General features: G+C 44.5%; 1 protein-coding gene across 5 annotated transcripts; it reads right to left on the bottom strand.

Annotated features, from left to right (window-relative positions):
• Positions 1-2,661: 2,661 nt before the first annotated feature.
• LOC148651696 (endophilin-B1-like) lies at positions 2,662-16,039 on the bottom strand. Of its 5 annotated transcripts, none has more exons than XM_088597667.1 (11): positions 15,690-16,039; positions 14,528-14,669; positions 11,768-11,896; positions 10,762-10,895; positions 9,298-9,387; positions 8,512-8,598; positions 6,846-6,869; positions 6,237-6,326; positions 5,565-5,665; positions 3,670-3,901; positions 2,662-3,096 (listed from the first exon to the last, which is right to left on the bottom strand). In XM_088597667.1, exons 1-11 carry the CDS (start codon positions 15,750-15,752, stop codon positions 2,989-2,991), a joined length of 1,200 nt encoding a protein of 399 aa, XP_088453793.1. In that variant the 5' UTR covers positions 15,753-16,039; the 3' UTR covers positions 2,662-2,988. The 5 variants fall into 5 exon arrangements, with proteins under 5 accessions (XP_088453793.1, XP_088453792.1, XP_088453794.1 ...); XM_088597666.1 differs by having other exon boundaries at positions 9,298-9,390; positions 15,690-16,036; XM_088597668.1 differs by having other exon boundaries at positions 8,560-8,598; positions 9,298-9,390; positions 15,690-16,035.
• Between the last annotated feature and the right edge of the window lie 1,060 nt (positions 16,040-17,099).

Below are 17,099 nucleotides of genomic sequence, written 5' to 3'. Positions count from 1 at the left end.
GCCCTGTCGCTCACAGGAGGATTATTTATAGTGGCGGTTCGGGGGCAGATTCACATTAGCAGCGTTGAAAATATTAGATCAGAATCTTTAAGCATCACTCTGTGCTGTGCTCAGGAAGAGAGCAGCCCTGCCGCCCAGACTGGCAGTGACTCACAGGCACAGATGTAGCAGTTTTTTTTCCGCAAGCATCACAACACTCCAGCCCAAACCCCAGCGCTCTCATCAGAGATAAGAGAACAGAACAATCTCTATCCATGTGGACCGGCAAGAAGAAGGAGCAGTGGAGAGGACGTAAGCTTATTGGAAAGAAAGAAAACATTTATGTGCTTCCTGCAAGGCATCACTCAGGATAGCCAAAGGGGCCCCTTGTTGCTCCCTGCGTTCTCAGGAGCCACAGAGGGCCTCAGATCACAGTCACCTGTCGTCTCCCCAGACTGGAGGCACCTCAGCTGGGTATCGGAAGCTCTGCCTGGATAAACTCAACCAGGACAGCTTTGTGGGAGGTGAAATTGTCCTCACTGATAGAACCTCAACTGTTAGCTCTTGGAAAGAAAGGTGGCCTTACCCTGTATTTTTATTATTATTTGTGTTCATAACAAACAAGAGACCAGTAGCTAGCATCTACCACAAAATAAACACAGTTGTCTTAACACAACGGACCGTGGTCAAGGGTCAAGAGTTCACCTCGTTCCAGCCTCTGAACTGAACTACAACTGCAGTACCGTGGTGTTCTTGTTGCACATGTGTTACGTTACAGAATATCAGCACCTTTTAAATTGATGTTTGCCATGAGTGTATCAGTGGTGCCTGACAGCATCTATCATTTTTCTGGACCTTGTTTCCAGCACAGCCCGGTCCCAGAGAGAAAGCACTGCCTCCGTGTGACGGCGAGACCCCCCCGCTCAGCGGCAGAGCTCCTGCTTGTGTACATCCGCGTCTCCATGTGAGGGCCCAGCAGGTCGGCCAGGAAGGAGATTCTCAGAGTGTATTTCACTTCACCAAACATACTCCCTTTCCCCTTGACTGATTAGGTGCACCTATCCTCAGAAGGTCCTTCTCGTCCTGCAAAGATTTTTCTCTCTGTGTGGATTTTATTTGGCCTGAAATATCCGACAATGAAAACTTAACTGCATTAAAACTTCCGCTGCTGGCAAAGAGCAGCCAGAGGTTCTCAGGGCTGGAGCGCTGAGGGACCCAGGTGGTAGATGACCATTACAGCCTAGCCTGAATCAGACCACACTGCTCAGAGCCCTTGGTAACCAACACAGACAGCTCTGAAATTACTGACCAACAGGAAGAGTTCTTCATATAATTCTAATCAGAATGCATTTCTTCATAAAACCAAAAGGATTAAATAAAACTAGACTATCTAAAATAAAGGAGATATTTCACAAAATCATTCTTCTTACTTCCTTATTGCAGATTATACATCCCACAGCTGAGACAATTTTCACCCAATTCTGAAAAAAAACAACAGCTAGCTCTGCAAAATTCAACAATTTTCATCAACCCTTGTTTTTTTGTATAAACAGAAATGACCTGTGCATTTGTATTGGAAGTTTAATCACTATATATCACAGATTAAAGAGGCATGATCATTACTGACGAGCCTGACATCTTTTATTCAGGGTGGAACATCTGTTGTGTGGGTGCTGCCTTTTCCAAGCTCACTGTATGTGCCCAACAAATATCCAGATCCTCAGCTGTAAAATTATCTGGCCTCACACCCGTAGTTTTGTTCAAGTAAAATTCTGTTTTAACATAAAACACTGCTTCAAAGGCTGCTTTCCTTCAAAACCCTATTCCTATTGCTCAGTATGAGACTAGAAAGCAATCTATGATAGCAGCTGAGCACAAACTGTGCTTGTCTGAATCATTTACTTGAACCATTTGACTCGGAACAAGTGACTCCGGTTAATGAATAAAACATGAACTACATTTAAACACGTCACTCCACTCTGTGCCAGGTGTTCCTTGACATACAGTAGTTACCTTTATTATATTTTATCTTTTGGTTTTACATGTACACATCTACCCAATGAATTCCACTGACAAATGTCTAAGGCTTTTTTAAGGCTTCTCAATGACAATCTGGGTGTAGACTTTCACCATACTGCACAGCGAAGATTTCCTTCTGGAAAAATGTCAACCGATGCTACCTTTGCTGCACCAGAAAGGACCAGAGAAGTAACTCATTAACAAGAAATGTATAATCACTTAACATGTGGTGAAGTAAAAAGGAAAAAACGTTAGTCAACATTCAAACGGTTGTTTTAAAGCCACCTATCTGGAACATCCGATGCTTCCTTTCGTCCCGGCGCACAGTGGAGCTCCCCTGGCAGGAGGAAGTGAGGACGGGATCCATCGAGCTGTCCATCCTTCCACACCGACTGCAGGACAGGTGTGACCCTCACTGACAGCACAAGACCTGCACCTCCCCAGTCAGCCACAAGGGGTCACTGTTCCACAGCAAGCAGAGCCTGACCCCCCCAGCCAGTGGAGAATCCTGCTCTTCTCGAACCCATGACACCGGGATCACAGAGCTCCATCTGCACTTGAACACCTTTATGGACTGGGTCACTCTACCACTCAAGAGCCCAAGTTGGCTCTTTTTTTTATAAGCAAAGTATTTATATTGAATAACATAAGCAAAAAGAACACTTGACAATAATACATTTATTTAAAGCACTAAAGCACAGAAAGGCAGACTTTCGCAGTTAGTGAAGAGCTCAGTAAAAAAAAAAATGGAAAAGTCTCATTGGCACACATACATCGGAAGCCCTGAATGGAATTCTGGAAGTTATTCTGGTCTGCGATATTTATTATTGCAGCTCTCTGCCAGAGAACCCACAGTCTTCGGCGCTGGCTGCTGTAACATCGCTAAGACATGGAAGAATGGAAGACATTTAAAATTGCTTCATATAAAGTTAAATGCATATAAATATGAAATCACAGCTGTAAGTAGGCCCCCCTGTCCCGCGCAGAAGCTCAGTTCAACAGCTCCAGGTAGGTAATAGGCACTTTGCCCTTCTGGTTCCCCCTCTCGCCCATGAGCCAGTCCGAGTCCATTCCCGGGACGCTGGACACCGTGATGACCTGAAAGACACGGCCAGCCCGAGCCCGTCAGTCACTGTCGGCTCACGGGATCGGACTCCCTGCCCTGCAAACAAGCAGACTGCACACAGCCCAGCCTGGCGCTGGCATCGCCCGGCTCCTCTTGGATTTGAAACCAACAGGAAATATTTAAACATCTTTAATATAAAATAATGCTAACTGTAGCGATCTGTCTCGATAGTTGTAATTTACTGTCCTATATTTCCTGGTTATAATTGCCGATATTTATTTATCTTATGTAGTATAGCTTTGCTTGACTCTGTCTTGCATTTTAATCTTCAAATCATTTTTTTTTTACCAGTGGCACAGGAGCCTAGTGCTGAAAGAAATATGAGATGGAAATTAAATAAACCTGCTATTCAAAAACTACTGAAGCGTAAAATGCAATTATAAGATATGGACCTGTGTAAATTTCCATTCCAAGTGCGAGGTTTCATTTTCAACTATAAGTAACTAAAAGCCAGACATCGGACCGCGAGATGCAGTTCCCAATGACCAGTTTGTGCGGCTCGATCATGGCCCTTTACCAGCAGCGCCCTGACCGGCGCGACCCACCTCGTCAGCCAGCAGGGACAGCTCGCTGCTGCCCGCGGCGTCGTAGTCGTACAGCACGCGCGCCCTCCTGCTGCCGCTGCAGGCCTGCAGCTCCATGAAGCCCGAGGAGCCGAGCGGGCCGGCCGGCGCCAGGCCCGGGGCCGGCAGGGAGACGGGGAGCGTGGGCACGGAGACGCCGGGCGCCGAGCCGGAGGAGGACTGGTTGTTGTTGGAGGAAAACGTGGATGGAAAGCTGCGGGGACACAAGAGCACACCGGAGACTCGACAAGCGCGTACAGCTCTGCTCAGAGCATCCACGAAGGCACAGCCGATTGTACTTTTATACCTCAGCAGGTTTGTGAGTGGTTTCTCCCCTCGAATCTTCAACTGCCTGTTTACCCTTAAGCAGCAGTTAATGCGTTTATGATATGCGCTAATTACAAGAAAAATATTCAATGCTCCCCAAGTATTTCTACTTTAAATCCAATCGATACAATTTTAAATGCCCACCTGTGATTTGAAAACTGAACAGGATTATTTTATTCTGAAGCAGTATTTGTCAGCTTACCTTAGCTACCCTCAAAAGCAAAAAGATAAAACAGTAAAGAAACTGGAGGCTAACTGTGTTAAGCAGTGGAATGACGTGACGTGCAACCAAACAAGTCTGGGGGTGAGCAATCAATGCCGTTTGTCAGCACCATGTCCGAAACACTCCATGAAGTCCCTATCCCTGTTTCTCAAACGTACAGAATTTTGTGATTTTAATTAAATTGGATCAGCTCAAAATGTGGTTAATGGGGTGTCACGCAACCAAATCTAAATGCCAGAACCTGGAAATCAGGGACAAAGATGGATTGCGAAGATCTATATTACACAACCTAGCATGATGATGTTGAGCTGCGGACGGACACGCCAGCAGGGGGAACTGCAGGTCCCCAAGGGATTTTCAGTGTTAAAACTCGAGTCTCAGAACTGCAGGCCACAGTGCTGGCGCTGCGGGAATCAGCTCAGCACAGGAAGCCAAGAGTTTCCTCAGCAGGCAGGGGCGAAGGGCCAGGAGCCCAGGAATCACACTGCTGCCAGGAGCAGCAGGGCCTGCTGTCTTGCACATGACGATGTTCTTAAGCCATTCGCGGGCAGAGTGTTTTAACACAATTCACCAACGTTAACAGGCACACAAAATCATGCAACTCCTCATTAATCAACTTTAATGCCGATTCTACGTCTATGCAAACTGAATGGCACTAAAGCCAACTGTACCATTTTAGTCATTTAAACATTAGGCTAATAAAGCAGTCTTCCATACAGTAAAACACAGGGCTAATAAAATGGTCTTTCACCCAGTTAACTGCAGTGCTCCCCCCAAGAAACCCAAATGTTCAACTGTTAAAATGAGAGAAAGATCAAATCAATATTAATAAATATTTCTATCTATAGGGAAAGAACAGAAAATTATAAAAATATAACTGAATTGCTGATAATGGGCTGTATCCTAAGATGCATTATAACAGCTGACTTTATTTGAAGGCTGCAACAGGTTTCTTTATCGTCTCTGAGAAGCTATAGCATGACCCTTCATAAACAGTCTTTCCTGACGTGTCTAAAGACTGAATAACAAAGCATTAAATGAAATGCTTATAAATACATAACATGACAAGTGTAGCTCATTTTTCAGCTTAAAGCACCACAAGGGCTATTAAGTGGTTTTGCTAATAATTACTGCAGATAAATTAACCACTTGATTTGGTGTCCCTGAGCTAAAGGTACACCAAATGAAACTGCTGGTTCTTGAAAGTTAAACTGAAATCCTGCCTCATTATTTATTCTAGTTACCACAAATCCATATTCCTTCCTTGTTAGTTTGCTTTAATTGCAATGGCTGAACTAAAACCCGTACTAAAAGACGTGCACCGTACCTCCCGAGCTGCTTCTGCAGGTCCACCATGTACTGGTAGCACTGTGCGTAGTAGGTGGTCTGCGCTTCGACGAGGTCATTCAGGCAGCGGAGGTGGTGCGCCTGCAGCAGCAAACAGGACCAGTGAGGTAAGGAGCACCACTCGAGCCACCGAGACCACGAGCGGGCGGCTGGACAAGCACACGAGGGGAGACCCTGCCCCCCGCTAAACCAGCGTTAGAGCAGACTAGCAAATTAGCCAATGCAATTGTTTTCCAGTACATGTTCTCAGAAGAACTGGCCTTATAGGGTGTACAGGGGTGTATACATGTTCGAAAAGACCCTCCAAGCCTCTGTGGCAAACGAGTCAGCAGAACTGAACTAACCCCAGAGAGAAGGATGAGGGCCTGAAGACGTTCTAAAGGAACAGCCCTTTGCTGCACTCCACTGTACAGGAGTTTCAGCTGCTGTCCCATGGTCACACGGGTGCTGCCCTTCCTGTCACCAGAGAGACATGTGGATCTGTGACCCAGCAGCTCTCAAGCTGCCTTACTGGCTGGGACAGCAGTCTCATGCAGAACTACGGCCTAAGGGCAGCTGCTCCAGAAATCTTGCTACTCTCAAGTGCGTCTTTGACGATGGGAGATGTGCTCGAGGGCATGTTCCTGGGATCAGGACGGGCCCTGCGACGTACGTGGGTGCTGCTGATGCCCTCCAGCAGGAGCCTGGTGATCTCAGCCTGGCGGTCGAACTCGCTCTGCGTTATCCTGAGCTCCTGCTCCGCCTGTCAGACAGAGAGACACAGTCACACCGGCCGCCTCCAACCACACCAGAAAGCTCTCCTCGCACAAGGGCTTCCAGGGGCTACAGCATTAAAAATCAGCCACACTCACGGGTTTGTCACACTCAACAAGACCCCTTTCTGTATCCCCATGCATCTCACTGCCTGGTTTTCAATACTGGCACTGAGCATAAAACGGCACAAAGTGAAAAGGCCTAACTGAAGTACCAGCAACATTTCTACAGGGTACTGTTCAAAGGAATCACAAGGCCCATGTGATAAGAGATACAGCAAACAAGCAACAAAACAGAAACAGAAACAAATAAGCAAAAGGATCAATCAAAAAACGAAAGCTGCAGCGATGAGCTGCCAGCTGTTCCAGCGGTTGGTTGGCACTGCGAGAGAGGTGCTGCAGGACACTCATCCCAACAGCCGTGCTCAAGGAAAAGGTCAGAAGAAGCACACATCAAATGCTGCAGAAAAACCAAAAAAACACCCCTGACTGGCAAAGCATCAACTTACCTTTGTCACTTCCTCCACCCACAGCTGGTAAGCATTTAAAACAATGACAAGGTATTTAGGGTAAAACACAGGTGAAGATATGCAACACTAAGTGATTTTTATCCCCCTTTACAAAGCACCCAGAATAGAAACTGTCCATCAGTACAGCACAGCTAAACAGGACTCCAGGATAAGCCTACAGACGGAACAAGCACCTCACAGAAACAAACACACTCCAGCACTGAATGCAAAGGGCTGCCGGTCCACAAAGTGACCATGCAATTTTTGGGTGGATTTAAAGAAAGACAGCAGCTCTGTCCTTTACAGCAGCGATCCTCTCCCGGTGGGCAGCTCACCAGGGGGCCTGCAGCAATTAAAGATAAAGGACTCATTGCACTGAAACTATATTTCGGCCCTTTGGTGATTTGTGCTAACGAAATCAACAAGTTTCTGGGTTTCAAAAATAGTATTTTAACAAACTATCAAGTTAAACCCTATTTTAGAATGCAAAAGCACTGATAAAGGTGACCGTTGTGACACATACTTAAACAGCCCTTGAGTTGAAAAGGTCAGGAAGCTAGGTGACATGTGAACCTTAGATTAACCACCTGTTCATGCAGATCTAAAAGTGATAAGGCTGGAAGACACTCTCAGGCTGGATTCACTGGAAGGGTAAAATAAAATCATAAAATAAAAGTTCCCCACTTTCCCTGTGGGCACACTGGGTAAACTGCCCACTGCACTGGAAATGAATGAGATGTGGCAAAATGAAACATGGTTCACCCACCAGGGAAAAATAAAAGCCTGAAGTGACCTCAATGCGCTCAACCCAAACAATCTGCACTACGGGGTTGCTCACTGCAGAGAGTTTAGAACATTTCTCAGACCTTTGGCAACTTAAACTGAAAATTAGGAACCCAGCATCTGAGCAAATGATGACATTTTGAAGTGTACCCATGTATTTAGCAATTTAAAATAGCATTTCGGGGGAACCAAATCATTTGGCTACTCATCTTCTGTCATATAATGGAAAGGAACTGAGTAAATGTGATGTTTTATGATGCCATGAAATGCAGCTTGGTATCCAGGTTGCAGATTTCATGTACAGACAACCAGGATGGTTGAAATGGAAAAAACATTCCGGTACCATCTGGAGGACGAACCGCATTCGGAGAAACACTCCTACAAACCCCCCCATGCTTCTCGGATCTCACTTCATTCCCACAACGTTCAAACATCTACACATCAAACACAGAAACGTCACCATGCCTTCTCTCACAGTCATTATGAAAAGACTAGTGATTATCTGAGCAGAACTAATCTTAATAACATATTTTAATTCAAATTTTAAATTACTGACATAATTAAGCGATTAAAATGCCTTTATTTTGGCAAACTGCCTAAAGGTGGAAAGACAGAGTGTAATCTACAGAGCCCCATCCAGACACCGGCTGACAGAGAGACACTCAGGACCTGGGTAAAAATAAGACCCACAGCGGGCCCAGTTGTTTTTATGTGCTTGCAGTGAAGGTTATGGAATCTGATCAATCGTGCCCGGCTGGTAATTGCCCAGTGACCGGGGAATCATGGAAACACTCTGTTTTTCCCAAATTACTGAGCCCTTGGCAACTGCAAGAGAAAGCATGTCATCTGAAGGGTAAAGAGTCTCTGAACGAAGCCAACAAACCTTTAGCCACCTGACATGCAGGAAGTTGAGCATGTAAGAGAAATTTACCATTGGGTTATCGCCCACCGGAGAGGAAGAGTTTAGTTGCTAAAGCACATCGAAGCACATGAAGATGACAAGAAAACAAGAAAGATTTTTAATTCTGCAGCCACACAAGCAAGATCTTTGAAGGCGTTTTAAATAAAATCAAGCAAATCTTCAGCATTTCACACAACATACAGGCCTGACACCTGCATTTGGTTTAATTTAAGAAAAGGAGTGGAAGATAATTCTTGTTATGTTAGGAGTATGCAATGAATGCCAACTTCTCTTAATGCTTCACGTGTTTTACTATATGATTAAGACCCTGGAATGCAAACCGACTGAAATTAAGTAAATTATATGAACTTCTCTGGCACTTGCATCCCATGGTGTGTAATACGCTCACTTGCACAAGCTGCATTTTTGCACTTTCACAGACAACCAACTGCAACCAACTGACCTCAAAAAATTCTGGGAACCACAGAAGCCCATCCCACTGTAGCCACATGCTATGTTAATTATAATATGGAAAAATGAAGAAAGAAATTAGGAATTTGCTGTACAACTGAAAAATCTCTGAGCACGTCTCAGCAGTACAGGAAAGATGTCAGCCACTTGGATAGCTGCTGGTCCTGGAGATTTATTTTAAAATAGACCAACAACTGTTTGTCCAATGATTCAATACTCCTCCCACCAGGGTGTAACAACTCCAGCGTGTGAAACACAGGCTCGTGGACTCCGGGCTCACGAAACAAGGACGCTTACTGCTGCCCTGGCCTCTGCCACCCGCGCCTTCTTCAGCCTCGCCTTCGCTGCGTCCAGGTCCAGGCGCTTGTTCTGCAGCAACTTCCGCTCCTTCTGGGGGAAAAGGACGGATACAATTCACGGCCAGAGCCGGCGCAGGACTCCACCTTGACAGACCTCCCCAAAGCAAAGCCCTCCTGTCACGGCCCAAGACCTGACGTCCACCCTGCCATCCCCAACAGAAGTGGAGCCCACCGGGGTCTCGCGAGGATCGAGAGTGCACAAGCCCTGGGTGTGATAGCGGGTCACCGCAGGGTCACTTCCTGCAGCGCTGGCCCTGGGGAGCTGGCCAGCTGGGCTAGTCGGGGTGAAGATCCTGCTCAAGGGTACAGTACCTGTGGAGGGGGATCAGACCCACAGCCTCCCTGTGGTTGGCATCTCAAGGCCCGAGCGACTACTGTAGCACCGACCTCAGTTACCCCACATCCCACAATCAGCCACAGACCAGGTTTTGCTCAAACTCGATCAACGTTACGTAGGCTACTATGACGAAGTAGCTAAGATCACGCGCAAACCCAATCCACACTTTATACACACCACCACCCACCAGCCTCTGACTGTAGCCGAACAGGTGCGACTTCCAGCAGGCTTCCAAATTTACCCAGCATGCAACGAAACAGGTCTAAAAATACTGCAACTGAGAGTACAGTTGGGACAAACAGCCAACCATGGAGATACCCATAAATGAGCAAATGGTAGATTCAGTACAGCACAAAAACTGTGGTGCTTTCCTATCAAAAGTTTTGTGAATCACAGCAGTGTTCTGGACTAATAAGCCAGCAGCATTTTGATTCTGGTCACATTTGACCAAAGGATATCTGATGTGAAAATTACATTCTGTGCCACAAAAGAAGTCAGGAGCCATAAAAAGCCATATAAGAAATTAAACAAATATAATCGGCTGTAAACCCAGTGGTCTCAAGCAGAAATCCCCAAAAAAGGATGCAGTAAAAATACAGTCTAGTATGAAACTATGATGATTGTAAAATTACGTTCTCTTTTTTTATATGCTGCATAATAGACAATTTATAGTTTGCCTTTAGTGTGCACACATTTTGTATTTATATTGGAAAACTAGATTACAGTTTGCTTTCAATACCATTATCTGCACATTTCAATCTAATTTTTGAAACTGCATGTTACTATAATTAGGCTAACATATTTAAATTACCTATAATAGATGCATTTTGTCTCTTCTTACATGTGGAGGGACTTCTCTAAAAATGCTAAAAGTCCCTCTAATGTGATGACAAGATGCATCTTACTTTTTAATATGAGTCGGTAAACATGAATTAGAAAAAAAACTGTTGGTCTGGCTGTCGTCACATTAGAGGGACTTTCAGCATTTTTAGAGAAGTTCCTACACACTAAGATGAGACAAAATGTCTGCCTGCAGCACAGACTGGAAGCATATCCTCAACTTACTGAAATGGTTTTGAAATCCCCCTCCAGGAAATTTCTGAATGGGGTAAGAAAGTTAATGGCCGAGCTCTGTATGAACTCCCTCTCCGCACTGCCAATCTGCTTCTGGGTCTCTCCACACTTGATAAGAGCATTTCCTGCAGTAAAAAGAAAAGGAAGATGTTTTTCTATTTTTCTCCCACTGGATCTTCATCCCTGACACTAGAGGGAATGAAGAGATTGTTTTCCTTAGCGTACGGAATCTGTCAGCGTAATGCAATTTCCTTGTACGCAAAAACACCTAGCACAGCTGCTGCAGAGACTTAATTACAGCGGTTAGTTGCAACCACAGCGAAGGTTACAAAGTGGCTTCATGCACAACAAATCACAGAACATGTTCACAGAGCAAAGCAGTTTAAAGCTACTGCAAGTGTATATATAAAGGCCCTCTAATGTGATCACAAGATGCATCTTACTTTTTAATATGACACAGTAAAAATGAATTTTTGTACTCACACCTGAAGAAGGCTTCACAGCTGAAATGTTGTGTTTCCTTTCTTTTCTTTTCAGCACAGAATAAACCTGTTACCTGTTCCTTCGCAACCTATGCATGCTGACGCAGCTACCTACTTGAACTATATATAAAGTCTGCAAGTAGTAATAATAATAATAATAATAATAATAATAATAATAATAATAATTGCTTACACTTATATAGCGCTTTTTCTGGACACTCCACTCAAAGCTTTTTACAGGTAATGGGGTCTCCCCTCCACCACCACCAGTGTGCAGCCCCACCTGGATGATGCGACGGCAGCCATAGTGCGCCAGAACGCTCACCACACACCAGCTATCAGTGGGGGAGGAAGACCATAAACTAATATACACTCAAAATAAGAAGTGATGCACCATCAGACTTCACTAAAATTAGCTTCTTTTCCATTCATGCTTAGGTGATAATTTCAGAAATTCGTTACATCACCTATTAACGCTGTACAAGGAGCAACACCTAGATCAGGAAAGACCCTACCATAGGCGGTGCCAGGCCCAAACTCATTCCCAGACTCGATCATGCTCTGTCCCAGCTGCTCATGGTTGTTCAATCGCGTTGGGGCTTTCTTCTCCAATTTCTCGTACAAAAATTCCTCTATCCGGACATCTGCAAATTAAAACAGGAAAACTCAATTTGGACAGAATGGGAGTCACAAGGCATTTCACGAGGTTCCCCTCCAGGACTGGGGAGGAGAGCGTCGAGCGTCGAGCACAGGCTGATAGTGTGAGAAATCCCGCCAGGAAGAGAGAGGAGCAGGCAAGATTAATGCTTCAGGACCGGGAGTGAGTAGTTTGGCTACAAGCACAACCAGCTCCAGAAAGGGAAGAGTCCTTGTGCGGGACAGAAGAGTGCTTTTCAACCTCTTCCCCTAGGGCCTGTCAGGCTATCCTGAGGGTCTGCACACTTATGAAGCAGCAGAGGAAGGAGCTGTGGGAGTGTGAGCATAACGGGAATAACTCCATAAAAAAACAAGCAGTAAAGTCTACATCATTACAGCTAAATGATATAAGAAAGACCGAAAACAAAATTAAAATATCATGACCACCCCCCAAGTAATATCCTGTATCTAATCTTTTCAACACTAATACCTTACAACAGTTTACAGACTACAGTTTACAGTTTCTTGTTATTTATCAGAATATAAAGAATATTAATAAAAGTTTAAAGGGGAACAGCAGTCCCAATTTCTCAGACCAGTTATTAAATCTCGGTGACAAAATAATTAACACTATCATAAAATTTGACAAATTTCCAATTAAGCACAAAACCGTGAACTTTGTGAAAGTACTATATAGTCGCCATGCTGTCACAAACCCATGGTCTTTCCATGGGCGAGCACAAGAGTTCTGCAATGTGAAGATGCCCTTCCTGCTCACTAGTCGTACAATGTACGAGCGAATGAGTAAAGGTTCCGAAGCTGACATTTCACCACAGAAATGTTCCAACGTGATCTGCATGCAGAGTTTACAAGTAGTATTTGTCAGCAAAACTGTTTACAATGTTGCCTCGTTCTGAATCGCAGACAATGATACCAATATTGTGCTGTGAACCTGGAAATTTAATCTATTTTGTGATGTGAGGTTTTACACGTTACTGTGTACATTTTACTTTCTTTGTGGCTGGAAATGCACCTATCAGTACCGATTCTTTCCAATCCCAAAATATAAAAATAGCATTGCAGTTCCCCTTTAAGTCTGACAATGAGTTCTGCAGTACCCAACTTTGAAAAAAAAAGCATCAACTCCATTAGTTTCTTTTCCAGTCATGGGTGTTTCCTGTGAATAATCTTATTATCTGCTTGAAGATGAAACAGTTTAATGCAGCATGCAACAAGTGACACACTCTGAGGCTCTAACACACAGACCCACTAGAGATACTGTAACTGAGTGCTCCCAAGCCGGTGTGACTCAGACACAGCTCAAAATGCTCCCGAGAATTCATATTCCCACCTCCCCCAGGAACACCATTCTCCAGCCACATCCCAGTGAAGCCCACGGAAGAGCAATGATGTCACTGAAGAAAAAATATTATCATGTCTAGTGCTAAGACTGTAGCACACAGACAAAAACAGGATGGGCGAATTAAAATCGAAAATAGCATCTGATGAAATCTAACGTTATTTTTACAACTGTTCTAGGTCAATAACTCATAATCTGAGTCAAGAAGTAGCAGGTTATTCAGAATACAAAGGGCAAGACGATTTAAAGACATACTGTGTGAGTGTCATGTGTCCCGTATTAGTATTGACTACAAAAAGGTCACCCCAGCAGTAAAACACGTCTTTTTTCACCCTTCATTATTAACCCCTGCAAAGCACACGACCAGTGACTTAGACTAATCAATTATTTACCAAACTGGTCTTTTCAAAGTCTTTAAATGAACCTCAACACCAACCTTATCCTGAGTCATTCGTTTTCTCATAATTTTGTCTCGACAGACCTTGAAATGCATTTGATCGATATGAAAGGGCATTGTGTGCAACTGCGTACTGGACTATTTCTGCATTTTGTTCAGTGTGGCAACATCAGTGCTGGCTGATTTCTGATTGCCTTGCCTTCGTCGCCCGTGTTCTTCCTAACGTTCTGATGTAACGCTGTAGCGTCACACTCTGTGTAAACAGAGGGGTGAAGACATGGACAAGAAATACAGTGGTCTTCATCTGTGCAACCCCTGATTTAGAAGCAAGTGTACTTAGTGTCTTAAAGCCTAGGTGTTACACTTATGGCAAAGTTAGCTCAGCCGTGTGGCAGGAGAACTGAAATTGCTCTGTCACCTGCCTCTGGTATTCTGGGCTCTCTGTCCTGACAGGGGAGAGCACAACTGGGCTGAGAAGGATGAACGGCTGCTTTGGCGGGGGAGGACAACTGTAACCTCTTTTAAAGTTGTATCTTTCAGGCTACGCATTTCCCTGAGATCATGAGAGAGTCAGGGATTTTCTCCATTGGTTTTGCAGTGAATTGTTCAAACTCAATATTCTGTCCAGAAAGCTCTATGTAGGCAGTGTGTTACCGCAGGGTGTCTGAATAATACCGTGACTAGCCTCCAAACTGCATCAGCGGTCAGAGCTGCCATGTTGCACGGGCTTCTTAAACCCTTCTTGCAACCCCTGATTTGGGAGCCAGTCTGGAGTGATGACCATCCTTCCCGTGAATGGAGAGCCACAGTCCTGAAGGTTTGGAAGGGAGCTCTAAAAGTTTTGCTGATTAAGTTGACTTAATACAAAGCAAAACATCTTACTAGGGTTTGGCTGCAGCAGAACCTCAGTCTGTTTCATGATCTTCTCTGTCCAGTGTTTTGTGCATTCTGCTCGGGTCAGAAGATTCTCCAGATGAGCATCCAATTCCGTCTTCTCGGCCTGGCCCAGCTTCTCCTCCGTAAACTACACCGGGAATTACAGGAAAAATCATATCATCACTGCTGTTACCGGCTCACAGACATACACTTTCCCTTTGAATGCAGAAACTGAACAAAGCGTTCAAAACTCCAATACATATAAACTACTGGTTAGAAATCTTTGGTTTCTAACCAGTTTCCCCCTACATATTCTGGATTACCCATCCTTTAAAACAACCCTGCAATGAAATTTTGTGGAAGTGACTTTATGTTAATAAAGTTTATAACAATATGTTCATGTTTGTCTGCTATGTTAATTGATATTTTTCTCAGATAACTTAAATCACATCCTTTTTTTCCACACATCTGTCTCACTTGCAGTAGTTGAAAAACCCCTCCTTTACAGCTAACCTCAAAACTAGCGCAACAGTTTTCGAAGCCCACTGAAAATAAACCTCTAAATGTCACTGTACTAACACTGTATACATGAGTACCGAACCTACAGTAGGTAAACAATGTGTAACACCGTTACAGTGCACATTGTGTACAGTAAATGAAGAGGACAGAGGCAGTGGTGTGAATTTATGGGTTTTAGTTTCGCAATGCTATATTCAGTTTCCTTTCCCCGTCATTAACATATTTGCAGTAAACAGTGAAAAATCAGGGGCGCCTGACTCCTCTGACCCCGGGGACAGCCGGGGTGTTTTCTAGCCGCTGTCTCTCAGCACAGCCGACTTCATCGGCTTTCGATCCCGAACTCAAGATTTAGAAAGAGGATTTTTTCCGACTCAAAAATTGGTCACATGACAAGTTTTCAAACCTCGACCGCTAAAAAAATATATAAAACATAACCAATTGTTAAAATAAACCCGTTAAACCAACGCCCAAAGGCCCTGTGACTGCGCTCCGAGGGTCCCAGCAGGCCCGGCGGAGCACCGGGCTTTCCCGCGGCGCCACACCGGGGACAGAGGCGCGGCACAGGGTCCGGAAACAGAGACAGTACATCAAGAAACTTCTCTATTAATTTCAGCTGCCACGTTCCAGCCGTGACACATGTGCGCTTTACCTGCACCGCTCGGCTCAGAAAAGTGCCGGCGTCTGCCGCCAGTCTTTTTACGTTGAAGTCCATGATGCTGACGGCGCTTTAGACCATCTCCATTCAGCCGAGTGGAAACGGCGGTGAAATGGGCAGAGACACTCCTCTCCTTCAGTCCGCCTGCTGAGATCAGACCTTCCCTCTCACAGTACAAGGAGCGTCTGGCCTCCGATACTGTACTTTGCTCCCTGGACGCAAAGGAAGAGGAGGAACCGTCTTTCTGTCTGACTGACGGACTCTGAAGTGTTTCCACGAGTGAGGGAATTAATACTACAGCGACAGCAGAAATGGCTTTGTCCTCATCCTGTGCCACGAAGGCACCGATTTCAAGCACCCTTGTTCGCTTGTTATTAACTAGAGGAAGTGTGTAGGATGCACATTTCCTGAAAAAGTCCAGGTTTATTATCTTATTTCAATCAATTGATCGATACATTTGCGAATCAAACTCAAGAACGGATGCAGAACTCCACAGGGTAGCCTGGAAACATTTTGGATTAGTTTTCTAAGCATTGTGAAATTCCTGACATTCATATCAGCTTAATAAAGAAAAGGTTTTGATTTGATTTGATCGATTTCAAAGACTGCTTAAGTTAAATGTTGTTTTGGTTATTTAAAAAAAAAATAGATAATGCCTGTCCTAATGATGGGCAAGTTTTTCTTGGCCTGTAAACTATGGTTAGTTCAAGTAAGGAGCTGTATCACCATGCGTGGGCTCCAAAGGAACAGGTAAAGGTTTATTCCCTGCTGAAAAGAGAAGAAAAGGGACACAACATTTCTGCCACGGAGCTGAAAAAATCTCTTCTTTTCAGCAGGGAAAAAACCTTTACCTGTTCTTATGGTCAGTACATACCATTCACCCATCCGTTTCCTGCCCAGTTTTCTGGCCGTGGGTTGTGGATTAGCTGGAGTCCATGCTGGCAAGCTCAAGAGTGACCATTCAGTATGTTATATCAGTAGACTTAATGCTTTACCTTGGCTTTTGTGTAGTCGCGACCGATTATAGATGTTACAGAGCTGTACACCAGCTCATCAGCATCAGGAAATACCACACAATGTCTATCGGGACCCTAGCTTTGTGCACATGGAAAAGATGGAGGTCCTTTGCATCACTTAAACCTGAATCTCAGATTGAGGTGCTTACACCTGAAGAAGGCTCCACGGCCGAAACGTTGTTTTCTTTCTTCTTTTTTTCAGCATGGAATAAACCTATTACTTGTTCCGCTGTTTATATGGGTTATTACAGGGTTTTAAATACAACTCTTACTCTCCTTCAATACATTATTCATCTAGCAACAATAAGTATGACAGCAAACCTGCTAAATTACTCATGGTTGTTTAAGGAGTTTTAACAACTGCTTCAGCAGCTGTACTGAAGCAAAC

This window comes from Lepisosteus platostomus, chromosome 11, assembly GCF_059453375.1.
Source record: "Lepisosteus platostomus isolate fLepPlt1 chromosome 11, fLepPlt1.hap1, whole genome shotgun sequence".
Taxonomy (NCBI): domain Eukaryota; kingdom Metazoa; phylum Chordata; class Actinopteri; order Semionotiformes; family Lepisosteidae; genus Lepisosteus; species Lepisosteus platostomus.
This window is presented reverse-complemented; position numbering and strand designations above follow the sequence as displayed.

What these genes read in the sequence shown, in the direction of transcription:
- LOC148651696 (XM_088597666.1), bottom strand. Translation starts at nt 15,752, where the DNA reads ATGGACTTCAACGTAAAAAGACTGGCGGCAGACGCCGGCACTTTTCTG. An exon ending in CTGCAGAAGCAGCTCGGGAG is followed by an intron (nt 3,902 to 5,564) that starts GTACGGTGCACG and finishes GTGTCCCCGCAG; the next exon opens with CTTTCCATCCACGTTTTCCT. An exon ending in TGTCCCTGCTGGCTGACGAG is followed by an intron (nt 3,097 to 3,669) that starts GTGGGTCGCGCC and finishes CGTGTCTTTCAG; the next exon opens with GTCATCACGGTGTCCAGCGT.